The sequence below is a fragment of the Chionomys nivalis genome, chromosome 21, assembly GCF_950005125.1.
Source record: "Chionomys nivalis chromosome 21, mChiNiv1.1, whole genome shotgun sequence".
In the NCBI taxonomy this organism is placed as follows: domain Eukaryota; kingdom Metazoa; phylum Chordata; class Mammalia; order Rodentia; family Cricetidae; genus Chionomys; species Chionomys nivalis.
The window spans coordinates 20,270,466-20,286,737 of record NC_080106.1 but is presented as its reverse complement, the minus strand read 5'-3'; the positions used below and the strand labels follow the sequence as shown (position 1 = coordinate 20,286,737).

General features: G+C 48.6%; 1 protein-coding gene across 9 annotated transcripts; it reads left to right on the top strand.

Annotated features, from left to right (window-relative positions):
• The first annotated feature begins 524 nt into the window (after nt 1-524).
• On the top strand, nt 525-13,241 carry LOC130863561 (C-type lectin domain family 18 member A). 9 transcript variants are annotated; one of them, XM_057753670.1, is made up of 11 exons: nt 527-622; nt 2,643-2,885; nt 7,252-7,349; nt 7,812-7,933; nt 8,109-8,216; nt 8,992-9,084; nt 9,834-9,940; nt 10,773-10,902; nt 11,214-11,310; nt 12,252-12,343; nt 12,835-13,241. In XM_057753670.1, exons 1-11 carry the CDS (start codon nt 611-613, stop codon nt 12,870-12,872), a joined length of 1,140 nt encoding a protein of 379 aa, XP_057609653.1. In that variant the 5' UTR covers nt 527-610; the 3' UTR covers nt 12,873-13,241. The 9 variants fall into 9 exon arrangements, with proteins under 9 accessions (XP_057609654.1, XP_057609652.1, XP_057609653.1 ...); XM_057753664.1 differs by having other exon boundaries at nt 537-622; nt 12,229-12,343; XM_057753663.1 differs by lacking the exon at nt 527-622 and adding an exon at nt 1,811-1,946.
• The last annotated feature ends 3,031 nt before the right edge of the window (nt 13,242-16,272 follow it).

The following is a 16,272-nucleotide window of genomic DNA, read 5'->3' as shown; positions in this document are numbered from 1 at the left end:
GTAGAAATGGGAGCAGAGGTGCTGTTTATGAGCCTGAAGAAGGGGTACCAAGGGGTTTCTAGGAGTCAGGTACCCAAAACTGATGTAATATGATGGGACAACCCATTATAACAATCCAGGGAGGGGGGCATGGTGAAAGGATACTGGGGAGGAGGAAGGAGGAAGCAGATGGTCCAGGATTGGAGTTAAGGAGAGATACTAGTTAGAGCCTTCACCTAAGACCTGAGAAGAAACCCAGTGGTAGAAAGGAGCTGCAGCCAGAACTGCTGCTAGTCCAGGGCTGGGTCTCTTATCCCCCTCGTCGTCCCCCACCCACAAACCATTGCTCTGGATTTGGCCTGTCCTCATCTACTTCCCTGTCTCTCTCCTGACCTCCCTCCATCTCTGTCCTGGGAGTTCCTCCCCTACACACCTACCATTGTACCTCCTCATCTCAGATCTGTGTCCCTGGGCGGGGTTGCGCTCTCAGCGGGCTAGGGGGACGTCCCAGATGCTGCTGGTCATCGCTAACCTTGTCTCCTGGCCTCCAGCCCTGAGCAGGAAGGAGAGTTTCTTAATCCTCTCCCTGCACAACCGCCTGCGTAGCCAGGTCCAGCCTCCTGCAGCCAACATGCAGAGAATGGTGAGTATGCCCAACTGCTCTATCAAGGCTGCCAGAGCCCCAAAGTGAGCCCAGGACGGCTTGCCAGTGTCAGTTCCCCCTTCCCCGGGGCACCATGGTCTTGGTCGCTGGAGATCTATGTAGCCTCTTCCTTCAGGGAAAGCCCTTAGCGTGGAGGTCAGTGCCCTCAGCAACTCACACTGGCGTAAAGGACAAACCTGCCTTTCCGGGCATCCTGTTGCCACGGAGATCAACAGATATGGAGGAGCCAGTCTTCCCTCCTCCAGGGAAAAGGAGTTACACAAAGGAGTCCCGCAGAAACGGGAGAGGTGCAGAGCAGGGGAACGAGCAGCATCCCGCTGGGCTGTGGGGGAACTGGTACAGGACCAGGGTTTATCTAGCAAGTATCAGGGGCCTCTCCCAAGTTCCTCACGCACTCAATTATAGAATTTTTTTTTTTTTTTTGGTTTTTCGAGAGAGGGTTTCTCTGTAGCTTTGGTGCCTGTCCCGGAACTAGCTCTTGTAGACCAGGCTGGTCTTGTAGACCAGGCACTCAATTATTTGCAATTTAGAACCTCCATGGTGGAGGCTGCAGGCTTAGGACTGATCATTCTGAGGGCTCAGTAGTACTGCCTTATAGTCTGGGACCCCCCCCCCCACTACCTTCATTGTCTGGGACCCCCAATAGAGACAGCCCATGAGAACAGGCCAGGGAACAAGGGAGGAATTGGGTAAGGGAGGGCAAGGTTCCTCATGGCTGCCTCCCATAAAGTCCTCTGAGGCTGACAGCCACAGTGGGTGGTGACCTTGAGAACTCAGGGGTCAGTTTCTCAGGAGGTGGGGGAGGGCCAGGAGGGAGCAGTCGGCTTCTCTCTCCTGCCCTACTCTGAGGGGCTCTGTCTCCTCCTCATCCCTACTGTCCTGAGCAGCCAGGATCTTCCAAGTTGTACTTGGAAAGCAGTGAGTCAGTCCTTCTACCCCCTGGACCTTGATGACTGAGGAGAATTAGGATTTGTACCTTTATCGGGGCCCTTTAGTCAAAGGCCTGGAAAAATCACATTTGGCCAGAGGGGGGCAGCAGAATTCTTCTGACGGTGGCCAGGGCCCGCTCTTAAGGAAAATACAAGCCAGCCTCCTACAAATCTGCGCACTGTCCAGGCTCAGATTTCTAGATGGGGAACATGGCTGCTGAAGTAATTCCCGTGCCTAGGCTGGTGCTGTTCCCTAAGGAACAGGGCCTAAGGGTGTTTATGCAAGGCTCAGGAAGATGGAGGCACAATTGGCTTTCCTGACGTATCTTGGGCAGCTCCAGAGGTCCCGTCTGAAACGTCAGCGGCTCTGCCTGGTGAGGAAAACAGCTCTGATCATTCATTAGTCAGGCAACTCGGCTCTTTGCTCAGTGTGAGCTGGCACCCCACCGATGCTCAAAGACCATGGGAGTTGATTCATTGGCCATTAGCTTCCCTCTTATCTAAAGGCCGGTTGTAATGGTTCGTTTTGATTGTCTGGAAAGGACTTTCACTGAGCAATTGTCTAGATCAGATTGGACCGTGGGTGCATTCGTGATGAACAGTCTTGATATGTTAACTGACTTAGAGAGACCCAATTTAAAAGTAGGTGGCCCGAGCTGAGGAGAGTGGCACATGCCTTCACCCCAACACTTGGGAGGCAAAGACAGGCAGATTTTTCTGAGTTTTAGGACAGCCAGCTCTACACAGTGAGTTACAAGACAGGGCTACACAGAGAGACGCTGGGTGGCACCATTCCCTGGATTTGAGTCCTGGGCTGTAGAACCAGGGGAAAGGAGGCCTTGAGCTGGGCAACACACACACACACACACACACACACACTGCTCATTCTCTCTCTCTGCTCTTGACTGGTTGTGACGAGCAGCTTCAAGTTCTTGCCTCCTTGACTTCTCTGCAGTGATGGACTGGAATTTGAGCCGAATAAACAAACTGTCTCTCCCCAAGCTGATTTTGTCACCCAGCAACTGGAAGGGGAAACCACCTGAGGATATCTTTCTTTGTGCCGCCCCCAGGACTGGAGCGAGAGCCTGGCCCGAATAGCTCAAGCCAGGGCAGCCCTCTGTGGCATTTCAGCCACCCCAAACCTGGCATCTGTCCCACGGCACACCCCACAAGTGGGCTGGAATGTGCAGATATTGCCCGTGGGCTCGGCATCCTTTGTCGAAGTGGTCAACCTCTGGTTTGCCGAAGGGCTGCAGTATAGACATGGGGACGCTGAGTGTGCCCACAATGCCACCTGCACCCACTACACCCAGGTGAGTGTATTGCCAGTGAGGCTAGGGCGTGGTCTCCTAGTCATCTTAGAAAAGGCCGTATTTTATCCTTAAAAGGACACTGTCTATATTTAGAGGTAACCACACCAGAGCCCTGTACTTGGCTTTTCCTTCTCTCCCTACATAGAAGAACCTTTCTCAAGTTCAGGTACATCATTCTTTTTTTTTTTAAAGCTTTTTTATATTTATTTATTTATTATGTATACAATATTCTGTCTGTGTGTATGCCTGGAGGTCAGAAGAGGGCACCAGACCCCATTACAGATGGTTGTGAGCCACCATGTGGTTGCTGGGAATTGAACTCAGGACCTTTGGAAGAACAGTCAATGCTCTTAACCTCTGAGGCATCTCTCCAGCCCCCCAGGTACATCATTCTTAAGAAAGTTTTTTTCTTTTTCTCCTCCATTCAACAACTATGAATATTTGTTGAGTGATTATACACACACACACACACACACACACACACACACACACACACACACACACCTGGTTCTGTTTAGAGGCTTAGTACAACACTGAAAACCACAAGCAAAATTTTCAGCCTGTTTTAACACTGTTAGTATACACATAATGATAGTGAAATTGACCCAAAAATTTAAATAGAATCTTTGTCTTGTTTCCTGTTTTCTGGAATAAATTATATGACATTTGTTACAATCTGTCCCTAAAACAATTGGACCTTGTTCCATTTTGGTTTCTTTTTGTTTTATTTGTTGTTGTTATTGTTGTTTGTCTGTTTTTGTTTGTTCGTTTGTTCGTTTTTTCTTTTAAAGAGTAGAAAATGCCCTATACCAGCTGAGGTGTCTTGCTGGCCTACTGGTCATTTCTTGATCCTTTCTCACTTAATGGGTTAATTTGGAGGGTTTTCCCCCACTTCTTGAGACATGTCATCAACATGTAGCTCTAGCTGCATGGAACTCCATATGTAGACAAGGCTAGCCTCGAACTCACAGAGATCCACCTGCCTCTGCCTCCTGAATGCTGGGGTTAAAAGCACACCACCACATCTGGGAGAACAGGAGATTTTTAAATTTTATGTTTGAATGCTCATCATATATACCTGTATGCTAGAAGACAGCACCAGATCCCATTATAGATGGCTGTGAGCCACCATGTGGTTGCTGGGAATTGAACTCAGGACCTCTGGAAGAGCAGCCAGTGCTCTTAACCCCTGAGTCATCTTTCTAGCCCTCTTTTATTTTGTTTTGAGAAAGGGTTTCACTATGTAGCTCTAGCTATCTTTGAACTCACTCTGTGGAGCAAGCTAGCCTTGAACTTAGAAATCCACCTGACTCTGCCTCACGAGTGCTGAGATTAAAGACGTGCACCACTATACCAAGCTCTTGTTCCATTTTGTGTTTCTGTGTTTTCTATGTGTGCCTGAGTAAATGGACTACTGTTTTTTTGTTTAAAATGATAATTTAACATTTTGTTTATTTGTTTATGTGTACACCTCCACAAACATGCAGAGGTCAGAGAACAATTTGGGGTGGGAGTTGGATCTCTGGCTTTTTTCATGGGTCCTAGAGACCAAACTGTTGGTTTTGTTCAGTTGGCACTTTTACCTTCTTTTTTTTTTTTTAAAGATTTATTTATTAATTATGTATACAGCATTTTCCCTACATATATGGTGCAGACCAGTAGAGGGCACCAGATCTCATTACAGATGGTTGTGAGCCACCATGTGGTTGCTGGGAATTGAACTCAGGACCTCTGGAAGAGCAGTGTTCTTAACCTCTGAGCCATCTCTCCAGCCCCACTTTTACCTTCTGAGCTATCTCTCTGACTCGCTGTTTTGTGATTTGTTTTTTTTTTTTTAAATGTTTTGTGTTGTGGGAGCTGTTTGTTCCTGGCTGCTCAGCCCCGAAATAACTACACAGAAACCGTGTTAATTAAATCACTGCTTGGCCTATTAGCTCTGGTTTCTTATTGGCTAGCTCTTACATCCAAATTTAACCCAACTCTATTAAACTGTGTACCACCTCGTGACTGTGGCTTACCAGCAAAGTTCCATCCAATGATTGCCTCAGGCGGGGCTACATGGACTCTCCTGACTCTGCCTTCTTTCTCCGAGCATTCAGTTGTGTGTGTGTGTGTGTGTGTGTGCGCGCGCGCGCGCACGCACCACAGAGTAATATGGAGCTCAGAGGACAACTTGTAGAGGCTGTCTTTCCTTCTACCATATGGAGGATTGAACTGTGAACTTCAGAACTAGCAGCGGATGCCTTTATCTGATGAGACCATCGCTCTGTGTTTTGAGGCAGTGCCTTGCTGTGTATTCTTAGGCAGACCAGGCTGCCCTTGAACTGACAGCGCTCTGCTTTCCTCTCCCTCCTGGATTTCAGGGTTAGCTACCATTCCTGCTCCTCTTTGTTTTATGATGTGAATTTTTATCTCATTGATAAGAAGTCTTTTTGTTTTTGTTCTTTTGAAGTTTTTTTTTCCCCTTTTGGGACAGGGTTTCATATAGCTCATACTGACCTTAAGCTTACTATGTAGCCCAGGATGACCTTAAGTTGGTGGTCCTCGTCTCCAGCTTCCAAGTGCTGTGGCTACACAGGACTGTGTCATCATGCCTAGCTCCATTCCATAAGTTTTTTTTTTTTAATGTGCATTGAGATTTTGCCTGCATGTATATCTGTGTGAGGATGCCAAATCCTCTGGAACTGGAGTTATAGACAGTTGTGAACTGCCATGTGGGTATTGGGAATTGAACCCTGGTCCTTTAGAAAAGCAGCCAGTGCTCATAGTCCTTGAGCCATCTCTCCTGTCCCCATCCAATAAGATTTGTTTTGTTTTTTTTTTGAGACAGGGTTTCTTTGTGTAGCCCTGGCTCTCCTGGAACTAGATTTGTAGACCAGACTGGCCTCTAACAGAGATCCACCTGTCTCTGCCTCTCAAGTGCTGAGATTAAACCCACCTGGCATAAATTTTATTTGGTGCTTTTATTGTGAAGGCTGTTTTGTTATTGTTGTTGTTGTTTGTTTTGTTTTCAACAATGATACATGATTGTTTGTTTTGAAGTATGTAATTAAATTTTCTTAATTTATCTCCTAAAATTATATTTTATCCTTTATTTTTCCTCTTTCTTTTATTCTTTAATTTTGAATATATGTGGTACTAGTGATCCAACCCAGGCCCTGCACATGATAGGAAACCACTTTACCACTGAACTATAACTGTAGCTCTAAAATTATAAACTTAAAAATTACATTATATTAAAGCAAGACATGGAAGCATGCCTGTAATCCTAGGACTCAGGAGGCAGAGGCTGGAGGATCGGGAGTTCAAAGTCATCCTTGGGTACACAGAGAGTCTGAGGCGAACCTAAACGATATGAGATCGTTCGTTAAAAAAGAAAGTATGGGTTAGTGGACTGGGGAATGTAGCTGAATGGCAGGGCACAGGTCCAGCACGTGCCAGGCAGGCCCTGAATTAAATCTCCAGCAGGAAAGGACAGCCTATAAACGGAACATGATGAAACATACCTTTAATTCTAACATCTGGGAGACAGAAACAGGCGGGACTCTGTGAGTCTGAGGCCAACCTCTTTACATAGTGATTTCCTGGCCAGTGTTGCATGCTACATGGTGAGACCTTGTCTAAATGTGTGTACATGTGTGTGTGCAAGTGTGTGTGCACGTGCGTGCACTTGTGTGTGCACACATGTGTGTGAGTGTCTGTGTGTATGTGTGTGTACATGTGAATGTGTGCGTGTGTGCAAGTGTGTGTGCACGTGCGTGCACTGTGTGTACACATGTGTGAGTGTCTGTGTGTGTATGTGTGTGTGCGTGTGTGTCTGTGTGTGTATGTGTGTGTGCATGTGTGTGTGTGTGAGTGAGTGCGTGTATGTGTGTGTAGCAGTGGTTCTCAACCTTCCTAACGCTGTGACCCTTTAATACAGTTCCTCATGTTGTGGTGACCCCAACCAAAAAATTATTTCATTGGTACTTCATGGCTGTAATTTTGCTGCTGTTATGAATTGTAATGTAGATATCTGATATGCAGTGCTATAGGGAGAAGTGAAGGCAGGTGGTCATGTTTACAATCTTACCCAAGGTCCTTGATAGCAAAATCTTTCTTCCGTCACTCTCCATCTGCTGACGACCCTCCTTCCTTTCAACACTTAGTAACCGTCCACCTTCACCCCTTCCATTCCACAAGCTTCCCTGAATTCTAATGGCTCTGCTCAGCATAGCTGCTGTTCCTTGGGCCCCAGGGAGGTAAGGAGCCCCTGTCTGCCTGGTTGAGGCCAAAGCCTCCTCAGGTATAATTGTCTGAGCTGCAATCCCCCAGCCTGAAGTAAGGCTAGTCTGAAAGGGTTTCTGTGCCATTGTGTTCTCTGCAGCTTGTGTGGGCCACCTCCAGCCAGCTGGGCTGTGGGAGGCATCTATGCTCTGTGGACCAGGCAGCCATGGAAACCTTTGTCTGTGCCTACTCCCCTGGGTAAGCCCCTCACCAGAGGCTGGGTGCTAGCTGGGGGTGGGGTGAATGACAGGGAGGCTGGGACTGAAGGGGAGGAGTGAGTGGATGACTTCCTCTTAGGGTGCACCCAGCCACCCAAAATGTCTTTACCCTTGTTCTGCATGAGAGAGAAGTAGATAAAAGGAAGAAGAGATAAAAGATTCTGGCCATGAAGGAACAGGACTTGTCCATGAATATCCTTCCTGCTCTGAGGGCAAGTGTCCAGGATTGATACAGAAGTCATCTCTCTTTCCTCGCTGGTCTCCTGGCACATCCAGACCCCTGAATCCCTAACTGGGCCAGAGTGCTAAAGGGGCCCATGGGGAAGGCAGCCAGGACCCATTCCTTCCCCACTCAAGGCCCCTCCTCAACTCTGCCCAAAGCTCCTGGTCCTGCCCTGCCCAAGGCCAGGTTCTCCAGCCCCTCTGATGCTTGCTCTCACAGAGGCAACTGGGACGTAAACGGGAAGACAATTGCTCCTTATAAGAAAGGCTCCTGGTGTTCATTCTGCACAGCCAGTGTCTCGGGCTGCTTCAAGGCTTGGGATCATGCAGGAGGCCTCTGTGGTGAGTGTCTTCCCATATTTGCCTCCTGGAACAGCTGGTACACGAGATTTAGAATTGGTGGGAACTAGCAGTCTGAGGGGCTGTCCCAGAAGCCTTGGCCTCAGCACCTAGGAAAGCGCCTGCCTGACCTGCTGGAAAGAGGCCTCTTCTCAGAATTACCTCTTCTTCTCACCAGAGGTCCCTAGAAACCCATGTCGCGTGAGCTGCCGAAATCATGGATACCTCAACATTAGCACTTGTCTCTGTCACTGTCCCCCTGGCTACACAGGGAGGTACTGCCAAGGTGAGGACTGGGAGCTTATTCTGGCTGAGCCTGAGGGGTGAGTGTGAGGGAGATACACCTCGGCCGGCATACACCTGTCCTGTGGTGTGTTCTGGAGCTGGAACAGTGGGGCCGCTGGAGGCCTGAAGTGGCCAGACATTCAGAGAGTTCCGAGGGAGTCTCAAGTGCATTAGAAGTGTTGACTATCCGGGCAGTGGTGTTACACGCCTTTGATCCCAGCAGTTGGGAGGTAAAGGCAGGTGGATCTCTGTGGGTTCAAGGCCAGCCTATTCTACAGAGTGAGTTCCAGGACAGGTTCCAAAGTTACATTGAAAAACCCTGTCTTGAAAAACAACAACAAAAAAAAAAAAAAAAAAAAGAAAAGAAAAGAAAAAAGTTTCGACCACTGTCTTTTCACACTTTGTGCATCCATTCAGTAAAAATTCAGAGCCCCAAGTGTGTGCCATACCCTGAGCTATATACATGTGATCTAAAATGCTTAGACTATAACCCTAGTGCTTGGAAGACTGAGGCAGCATGACTGTCATGAGCTCCAGATCAACCTAGGCTACACAGTGAACTATAATTTCAGCTAGGGCTATAGAGTAACAATTGACTTGAAAAGATAAAAGGAATCAGATTTGGCCCTATAGACTATCTATTGAAACAAAGACAGAATTAGGAGAGAGAAGGAGCCCCTCCTGTCCCACTGCCCACTCTCCGTGACCTGTCAAGGCAGCCTGAGGTCCAGGTGGTTAGAGGCTTAGCACTCTGCTCTTCTGCTCTGTCCTGGCAGTGCGGTGCAGTGTGCAGTGTGTGCATGGCCGGTTCCGGGAGGAAGAATGCTCCTGTATCTGCGATGTTGGCTATGGAGGAGCCCAGTGTGCCAGTGAGTTCCAACCTGAGGTTGCTTTCAGAACCCTCTTCAGTGTGTGTGGGGTAGCGGGGGGGCTGGATCTGACTTTGCCAGCTCATAACAGTTCATGTGTCAAGCTATTGCCAACTCTTTGCTCAGGAAAAACACTAATATCCTCAAATTGGTCACAGTGGGCTATTTATATCGATGGAATTGGCAAAGGCTACAAACTATGGATTTGTGGGCAGGGAATTCAAGACAAGGTTTCTCTGTGTAGTCCTGGCTGGCCTGGAGCTCACTCTGTAGACCAGACTGGCCTCACTCAGAGATCTACCTGCTTCTGCTTCCTGAGTGCTGGGACTAAAGGTGTGCGCCATTACTACTCGGTTTATGGACCTTTTTTTTTAAAAAAAAAAATGATAATTTATTTGTGTGTGCGTGCCACCGAGCAGGTATGGATGTCAGAGGACAATTTGTGGAGGTCAATTCTCCCCTTCTACCATGTGGGTCCTGGGGATTGAACCCAGAGCATCAGGCTGAGCAGCAAGCGCTTTGCCTACTGAGCTATCTCTCCAGCCCCGAGTTTCCCCAGCCCCCTCTTTCTCTCTCTTGAGAGATCTCATACTTGCAAACTTACCAGCACACTCCTGCCTTCTCCCCATTTCCAGTTTGGAGTAGTTGGCTTGAAGCTGGGGTACCTTGAACTTAGCTCAGCCTGGTGGGAGAGGGTAAGGATTCTGAGGTCATCACACAGACTTGGGCCTTCCTGTTCCTGCTGCCAGCCAAGGTGTACTTCCCTTTTCACGCTTGTGACCTGAGGATTGATGGAGACTGCTTCATGGTGTCTTCTGAGGCAGACACCTATTACGGAGCCAAGATGAAATGTCAGGTAAGGGCTGACCCTCACCTTCCCAGGGTCGTAATGGGGTGACTTTGGGCCAACTTCTCCTGGCCTCACTCTCTTCATTAGTAAAAAGCAGGAGTCATAGATTCAAGGCTCATACAAGCCAGGAGTCCACTTAACACCCAGGAACAAGGCTCTGCCCCACTCCTATGGAAGGAGCTGTCTTGAGTCAGCTCCAGCTGGTAGTGGACAGGCTGGGATGCCATGTCAGGCTGACCAGAACACAGAGTTTCCTAAAGCCAGAAACCCAAGTTTTCCTTCACATTTCTTTTTTTTTTTTTTTTTTTTTTTTTTTTTTTTTTTTAAAATATTTATTTATTTATTATGTATACAATATTCTTTCTGTGTGTATGCCTGAAGGCCAGAAGAGGGCACCAGACCTCATTACAGATGGTTGTGAGCCACCATGTGGTTGCTGGGAATTGAACTCAGGACCTTTGGAAGAGCAGGCAATGCTCTTAACCTCTGAGCCATCTCTCCAGCCCTCCTTCACATTTCTTGACTTGCTAATATTGACAATTGGTCTGATTATATTCAAGATGCCATGTTATTGAGACAAAACTCTCATAAGAACAGGGCCATGCTTGGGCCCATGAACTGCCAGTTGGGTTCATGTGCACACATGGAGGGAAGTCTAACAGCAGAGAGGGAGAGGATTTCCATTCTCAGAGTCAGGAGGTTGTTGGGGATGGAGGTAAAGACAGCCCAGCCAGCACACACATTTGGGATCCTGGCCACAGTGGGACAACAGAATGGGCAGAAAGGTTTGGGCCTGATCGCTACAGCCTGTCCCATATGACCCAGAGTGGGGTTACAGGGAAAAGGTGGGGTGCTAGCCCAGATCGAGAGCCAGAAAGTACAAGACATCCTTGCCTTCTACCTGGGCCGCCTGGAGACCACCAATGAGGTGACTGACAGCGACTTTGAGACCAGGAATTTCTGGATTGGTGAGTGCTTGGCAGGATGGGGTCATTGGGAGGACCTTAAGTTCTACAAAACCCTAGGAAAACATAGACTATGGAAGCCCCCACCCCCCACTAACAGATAGCAAGGGAATGTCAGGGGTTTGGGGCATGGAGCGGGTCAGTAGTCAGGATAGGATGGTCTCCTTCCCTGGGAAGAGGGCCACAGGAAGGGAAGAACCACAGTCGGGGGAGAGTTCTGGAAAGAGAGGCTTAACATCTGGGAGGTTGAAAGGTACTAGGCAGCAGGCTTCTGGACTCTCAGACGATGGGCAACCTTGGCTATCCTGGCGCAGGCCTCACCTACAAGGCATCTAAAGACTCCTTCCGCTGGACTACCGGAGAACACCAGTCCTTCACCAGTTTTGCCTTTGGGCAGCCTGACAACCAGGGGTGAGTCTAGCTAGGATGCTTACCACCTCCCCTGGGCCCACTTCCCACTTGGATCTGTCTGAGCTTCAGATGCCCCTGAAGAACCTTCACCCAGCCTGTAAAGGTCTGGACCTTCCCAGGTTTCAGGTGCCAGGGAAGCCTGGACCCCGCTGATGCAGACACAGGGCTGAGGTCAGGAAGGCACAGAGGTACATTACATGGAAGAGGAGACTCAAGAAGTTTCCATCCAACTGGGTGGTGGTGGCTCACACCTTTAATCCCAGCACTCGGGAGGCAGAGGCAGGCAGATCTCTGCGAGTTTGAGGCCAGCGTGGTCTACAGAGCGAGTTCCAGGACAGGCTCCAAAAAGCTACACAGAGAAACCCTGTCTCGAAAAAAAAATTTCCATCCATGTGTCATTGTTATTTGCACTGGCTACCTGTAGCCCACTCCCTTACCTGCCTACTACCTGCATCAATTCATCATCTCTGGCATCCACCCATCTGCATTCTTCGTGCGTACCTCCACCAGCTGTCCTGTACAGAGAACATTCTGGCTATGTGGCATTGCCCTGGTCTTCAAAGCCCAGTAGTGCCATAATAGGGACTAAGGTGGTGAGTCTATATCTGGAGTCACCCAGGACTCCAGATCTCTCTCCCAGCACACCCTCATTGAGGCCACAACTGACTGAACGGCCAGCAGATATTCCCTTGGTGGCAGAAGGATGAGGGCCTGACTATTCCCATCGTGGCTAAGTGCTGGACCGGGCTGGGTGGGAAGTGACAGAGGCCTCCCAGTCTCCCTGTGGAGAGTTGCGGTGTGCAGGGAACAGAGTGGCACTGGCTCCCAGCAGCCCCTGGGCCTCACAGATGCGGGTGTCCTAAAGGGGTGCAGGGTTGACGACTCTGGTCAATTCCTAATTTCATTCCTCTCCCCCAGCCGTCTTTATTCTGGCTCCACAGGTTTGGAAACTGTGTGGAGATGCAGGCATCTGCTGCCTTCAACTGGAACGACCAACGTTGTAAAACTCGAAACCGTTATATATGCCAGTTTGGTGAGACCATACTTTCGGCTTTCCTCCCTTGGTACCTGTCCCCTGGTGTGCTAATGGTCTGTTTTCTGTTGCTTGGGCATCTAAGTCCTAGGAATATAGTGTTTCTGGGTGCACAGAGTCAGAGAGTTTCCTGCTCAGGGCCTTGTATTTACAGCTGTCTGAGGTTGAGAGGACGATGATGGCCCAGCATTGTGAGCCGTGCCCATGCAGAGAAACAGGACTGGACCCACATCTTGCTTGGGAGTTTTCCAGGGTTCCTCTCCCCCTATCATAAAAGCTATCACCTGGAGATCTATCAGATTCCCTACTGTGTCCTAATTGCGTACAATAATCTATGCGGGAGGGGCAGAAGTGACACCTGGACCATCCCAATTGCCAGCATCCACCTATTAGAATTTGGAGTTCCCCAAGAGAACACAGCCATGGCTACTTCTGGGTGAGTACAGTCGAGCCCTGTCAGGCGGACTCACTCTGTTATGCTTCCGTTCCAGCTCAGAAGCACATTTCCCTGTGGGAGCCAGGGCCCTGAGCCTGGCCAAGCAGCTCTTCTGCCATCCCCGAGTGCATGAGTCAGTTTGCCTGCCTGCTCACCTGTGTGAAACAAGGGCCTGACTGGGACTGAAGGCCCAACATCTACAGAGGTCTCAGAACTTGCACAATGCTGGACATTGGGTAAGGGTAGCACTGAAGCCCGTGAGAAATGAACACGGGGTCCTAAAGGAGCCTAGCAAAGGAAGAGAAAAGCCAGGGACCCTCAGCCTGCTTTTGAGTGGAAAGATAGGTTTCCATGGATCCTTGAAGCAAAAACCAGAGCCAGTAGCCAGAAGATGTTCTGCTCCATCTGGACCAAACTCCCTTGGGCAGCTGGAATTTCCCAGACCAGAGGCTTTACAAAGAATTAAATGACATTATGAATCAGCTGCCTTTGTGATTGGTCAATTTCTTTTTCTTTTTTCCCTGTGTGTATTTTGTTTTTATATTGTTGTTGCAGTTACTGTTTTGTTTTGTTGTGCTTGCCAATTTCTGACTGACCTCAAATTCACTGTGTAGCCCAGGCTGGCCTCCAACTCACGACAAGCCTCCTTCTGTAGCTTCCAGGGTACTGGAACTTTAGGGATGCACCATCATGCCTAGCCAACTGCTGGCCTTGAAGGGGCATTCAGATGGTGGAAAAGATATTCCTGGGATGACCAGAGAGGCTGGTGCTTCAGAGTCCTCGGTCCCTTTCAGCTCATCCTCAGGACCTAAGCCACACTCTGGGCGTTTTTAGGTTCCCTGGTATCTTAGAGACCCAATTCTTTGCCTTAAGGATCTCCTCCTCTTCTTCTTTCTCCTCTTCCTTCTCTGCTTCCTCCTCGTCCTCCTCCTTCTCTTCTCCTTATTGTATTTTCTTTTTTCCTAGCAGCTCCCAATATTGTGCCTCAAGCAGCAAGGTTAAAAGGAATGATACTGCTGGGCGGTGGTGGCGCACGCCTTTAATCCCAGCACTCGGGAGGCAGATGCAGGCGAATCTCTGTGAGTTCAAGACCAGCCTGGTCTACAAGCGCTAGTTCCAGGACAGGCTCCAAAGCCACAGAGAAACCCTGTCTAGAAAACCAAAAAACAAAACAAAAACAAAAACAAAAACAAAGGGGGCTGGAGAGATGACTCAGCGGTTAAGAGCACTGACTGCTCTTCCAGAGGACCAGGGTTCAGTTCCCAACACCCACATGGCAGCTCACAACTGTCTGAAGATCCAGTTCCAGGGGATCTGACACCTTCACACCAGTGCACATAAAATAAAGTAAATAAACAATAAGAAATATTAAAAAAAAATAACTATACCCTGAAAATCTGGGGAGTGGTGTGCGGCGCCTCCTCCTGGGGGTACTATCACACATCACCTTCACACCACATTCTATCTTCCTGTTGAGGAAATGCCAGCAGAGAGGTTGAGTGACTTGCCCAAAGTAGCACAGCTGAGAAACAAACCTGGTCACTTTGGGTGGTATCACCTAATACTTCTATTTTCTTTCACCGATTTAACCTGTTTAATGAAGCCAGGAAGGCACCCAGGAAGAACTGGTGTTCCCCGACTCATAGTGTGGACACTTGAGGGACCTACCATATGCCTATATAGGTGGAATTTCATCTAGGGACTTTATTTGTGGCAAACTCTCGTAAGCCAGGGCACCTGTTTTCCCCAGTCTGTAAAAGTTCATTTTGCTGCCATGTCTGCCTGAATCAGGCCTGAATGAAGCGTACCGACTGCTCCCGATGATACCAGCTCGGAGGCAGAAGGGCCCTACTTTCTTGCCGTGCACCCCACCTGTGCCCTCCTCCCTCCCTTCCCACCTACCCCCTACCCCCGCCTTTAGTTGGAGTTCTATTGGGTAGACAAGGATATGAATCAACCTTAAAGCTGTTCAGGATTCAAGTACCAAGACAACAGCGGTGCGAAAGACGCCACCCCGCCTCCATAAACACCAGCTGGACCCGTGGCGCCGCCCACGACCTTGCCCCACCCTTCCGAGTGAGATGGTCCCGCCCACCTCCCCCGGTAAACCAATCCCTCCCACTGTGACTGGAGTTTGTCACCTGGCCCAAGCACCTGCCTTTAATCCCAGCACTTGGGAGGCAGAGGCAAGCAAATTTCTAAATTCTAGGCCAACCTCTCCACAGAGTGAGTTCCAGGACAACCAAGGTTACAAAGAGAAACCCTGTCTTGAAAAATCAAAACCCTAACCAAAACCTAAAACAAACAGTAAAACAAAAACCCTTAAAGGGTAAACACAAAGATAAGATTAATGTAAATGACTTAATTTTTTTCATTACTGGAGATCAAACCCAGATTCTCACGCATAACAGGCAAGCACCATGTATGTACCACTGAGCGTTGTTCCCAACTGGCTTACTAATATTGTTGCTTTGCACCTGAAGAGACTGTCTTGGGGGTGTGCTTGGGCAGTGTTCCTTATTTCCGGGAGACCATGCACAGATAATCTGAGCTTTACTGGCCTAGGCCACCTACAGATGGGGGCTTCCAGTGGGCATCACTTTGCTATGCGGCCATTAGCACAACCACCCTGACTTGACTTCAGTATGATCCTTCTACTCCTTTCTGGCAGGAGCTGAAAAGGTCCTGAAAAGCTTTGTGTTTGTTGGGTTCTTTGTTCTAAGGGACACAGGATTAGCTGTTTTATCAAGGCATGCCATAAACTGCTGGAATCTTTTCCCTTAATACCAGCTGGATGTTCACTGTCCTCTAGCTACTCACTGGCCTTAGATTGCCCACTGTTTTCTTTCGGGCTTCTCACTCTGCGTACCCTTAGTCTTATATTTGTATGAATCTTGGTTGTAAGCTACAAAAACTAATTCTAGCAACTCTAAGCAGAAATGAGTTTGTGGAAGACATTTGTTAGTCCCTGGGGCTGTGGAAGAGCAAGAGAATCAGATCTGGAAGATCTGGCATGGCAGAGACGGCTTCATGAAGACCTCATTGCCTCTGCTAGGTACAGTAACCACAACTGACACCACAGATGTGGGACAGAGATGCCACTGCTGTTTAAAGCAGGGATTACGGGTCTGATAGGAAGCCCTGAGTCGTGTGTCCAGGTCTTGGCTTTAAGGAAGACTGGGTAAGGAAGGTAGAAAGAGGTGTTTTCAGCTTCTTTCAGGAATGTAGGATCTCTCTCAGCTTGGTTCCACATAGTGAGAAACAGGCTTCTCCTGCACGTTGTTCTCTGACCTCTACACACACTCAGGGGCACCACTGTGAAATGCACATATGCACACACATACAAATAAATAAATAAATGTAATTTTAAAAATCAAAAATGGAAAGAATTTCAAAATAACAAAACTTGAAGTTCTCCTAATGGGACCCCCATTTGACTGCACAGGTTGACCACAAAGCCTGCCTCTGCACTTGAGGATGGGGTCCCACATGT

What these genes read in the sequence shown, in the direction of transcription:
- LOC130863561 (XM_057753662.1), top strand. Translation starts at nt 1,869, where the DNA reads ATGGAGGCACAATTGGCTTTCCTGACGTATCTTGGGCAGCTCCAGAGG. An exon ending in CCTGCACCCACTACACCCAG is followed by an intron (nt 2,886 to 7,251) that starts GTGAGTGTATTG and finishes TGTTCTCTGCAG; the next exon opens with CTTGTGTGGGCCACCTCCAG. An exon ending in GACCAGGAATTTCTGGATTG is followed by an intron (nt 10,903 to 11,213) that starts GTGAGTGCTTGG and finishes ATCCTGGCGCAG; the next exon opens with GCCTCACCTACAAGGCATCT.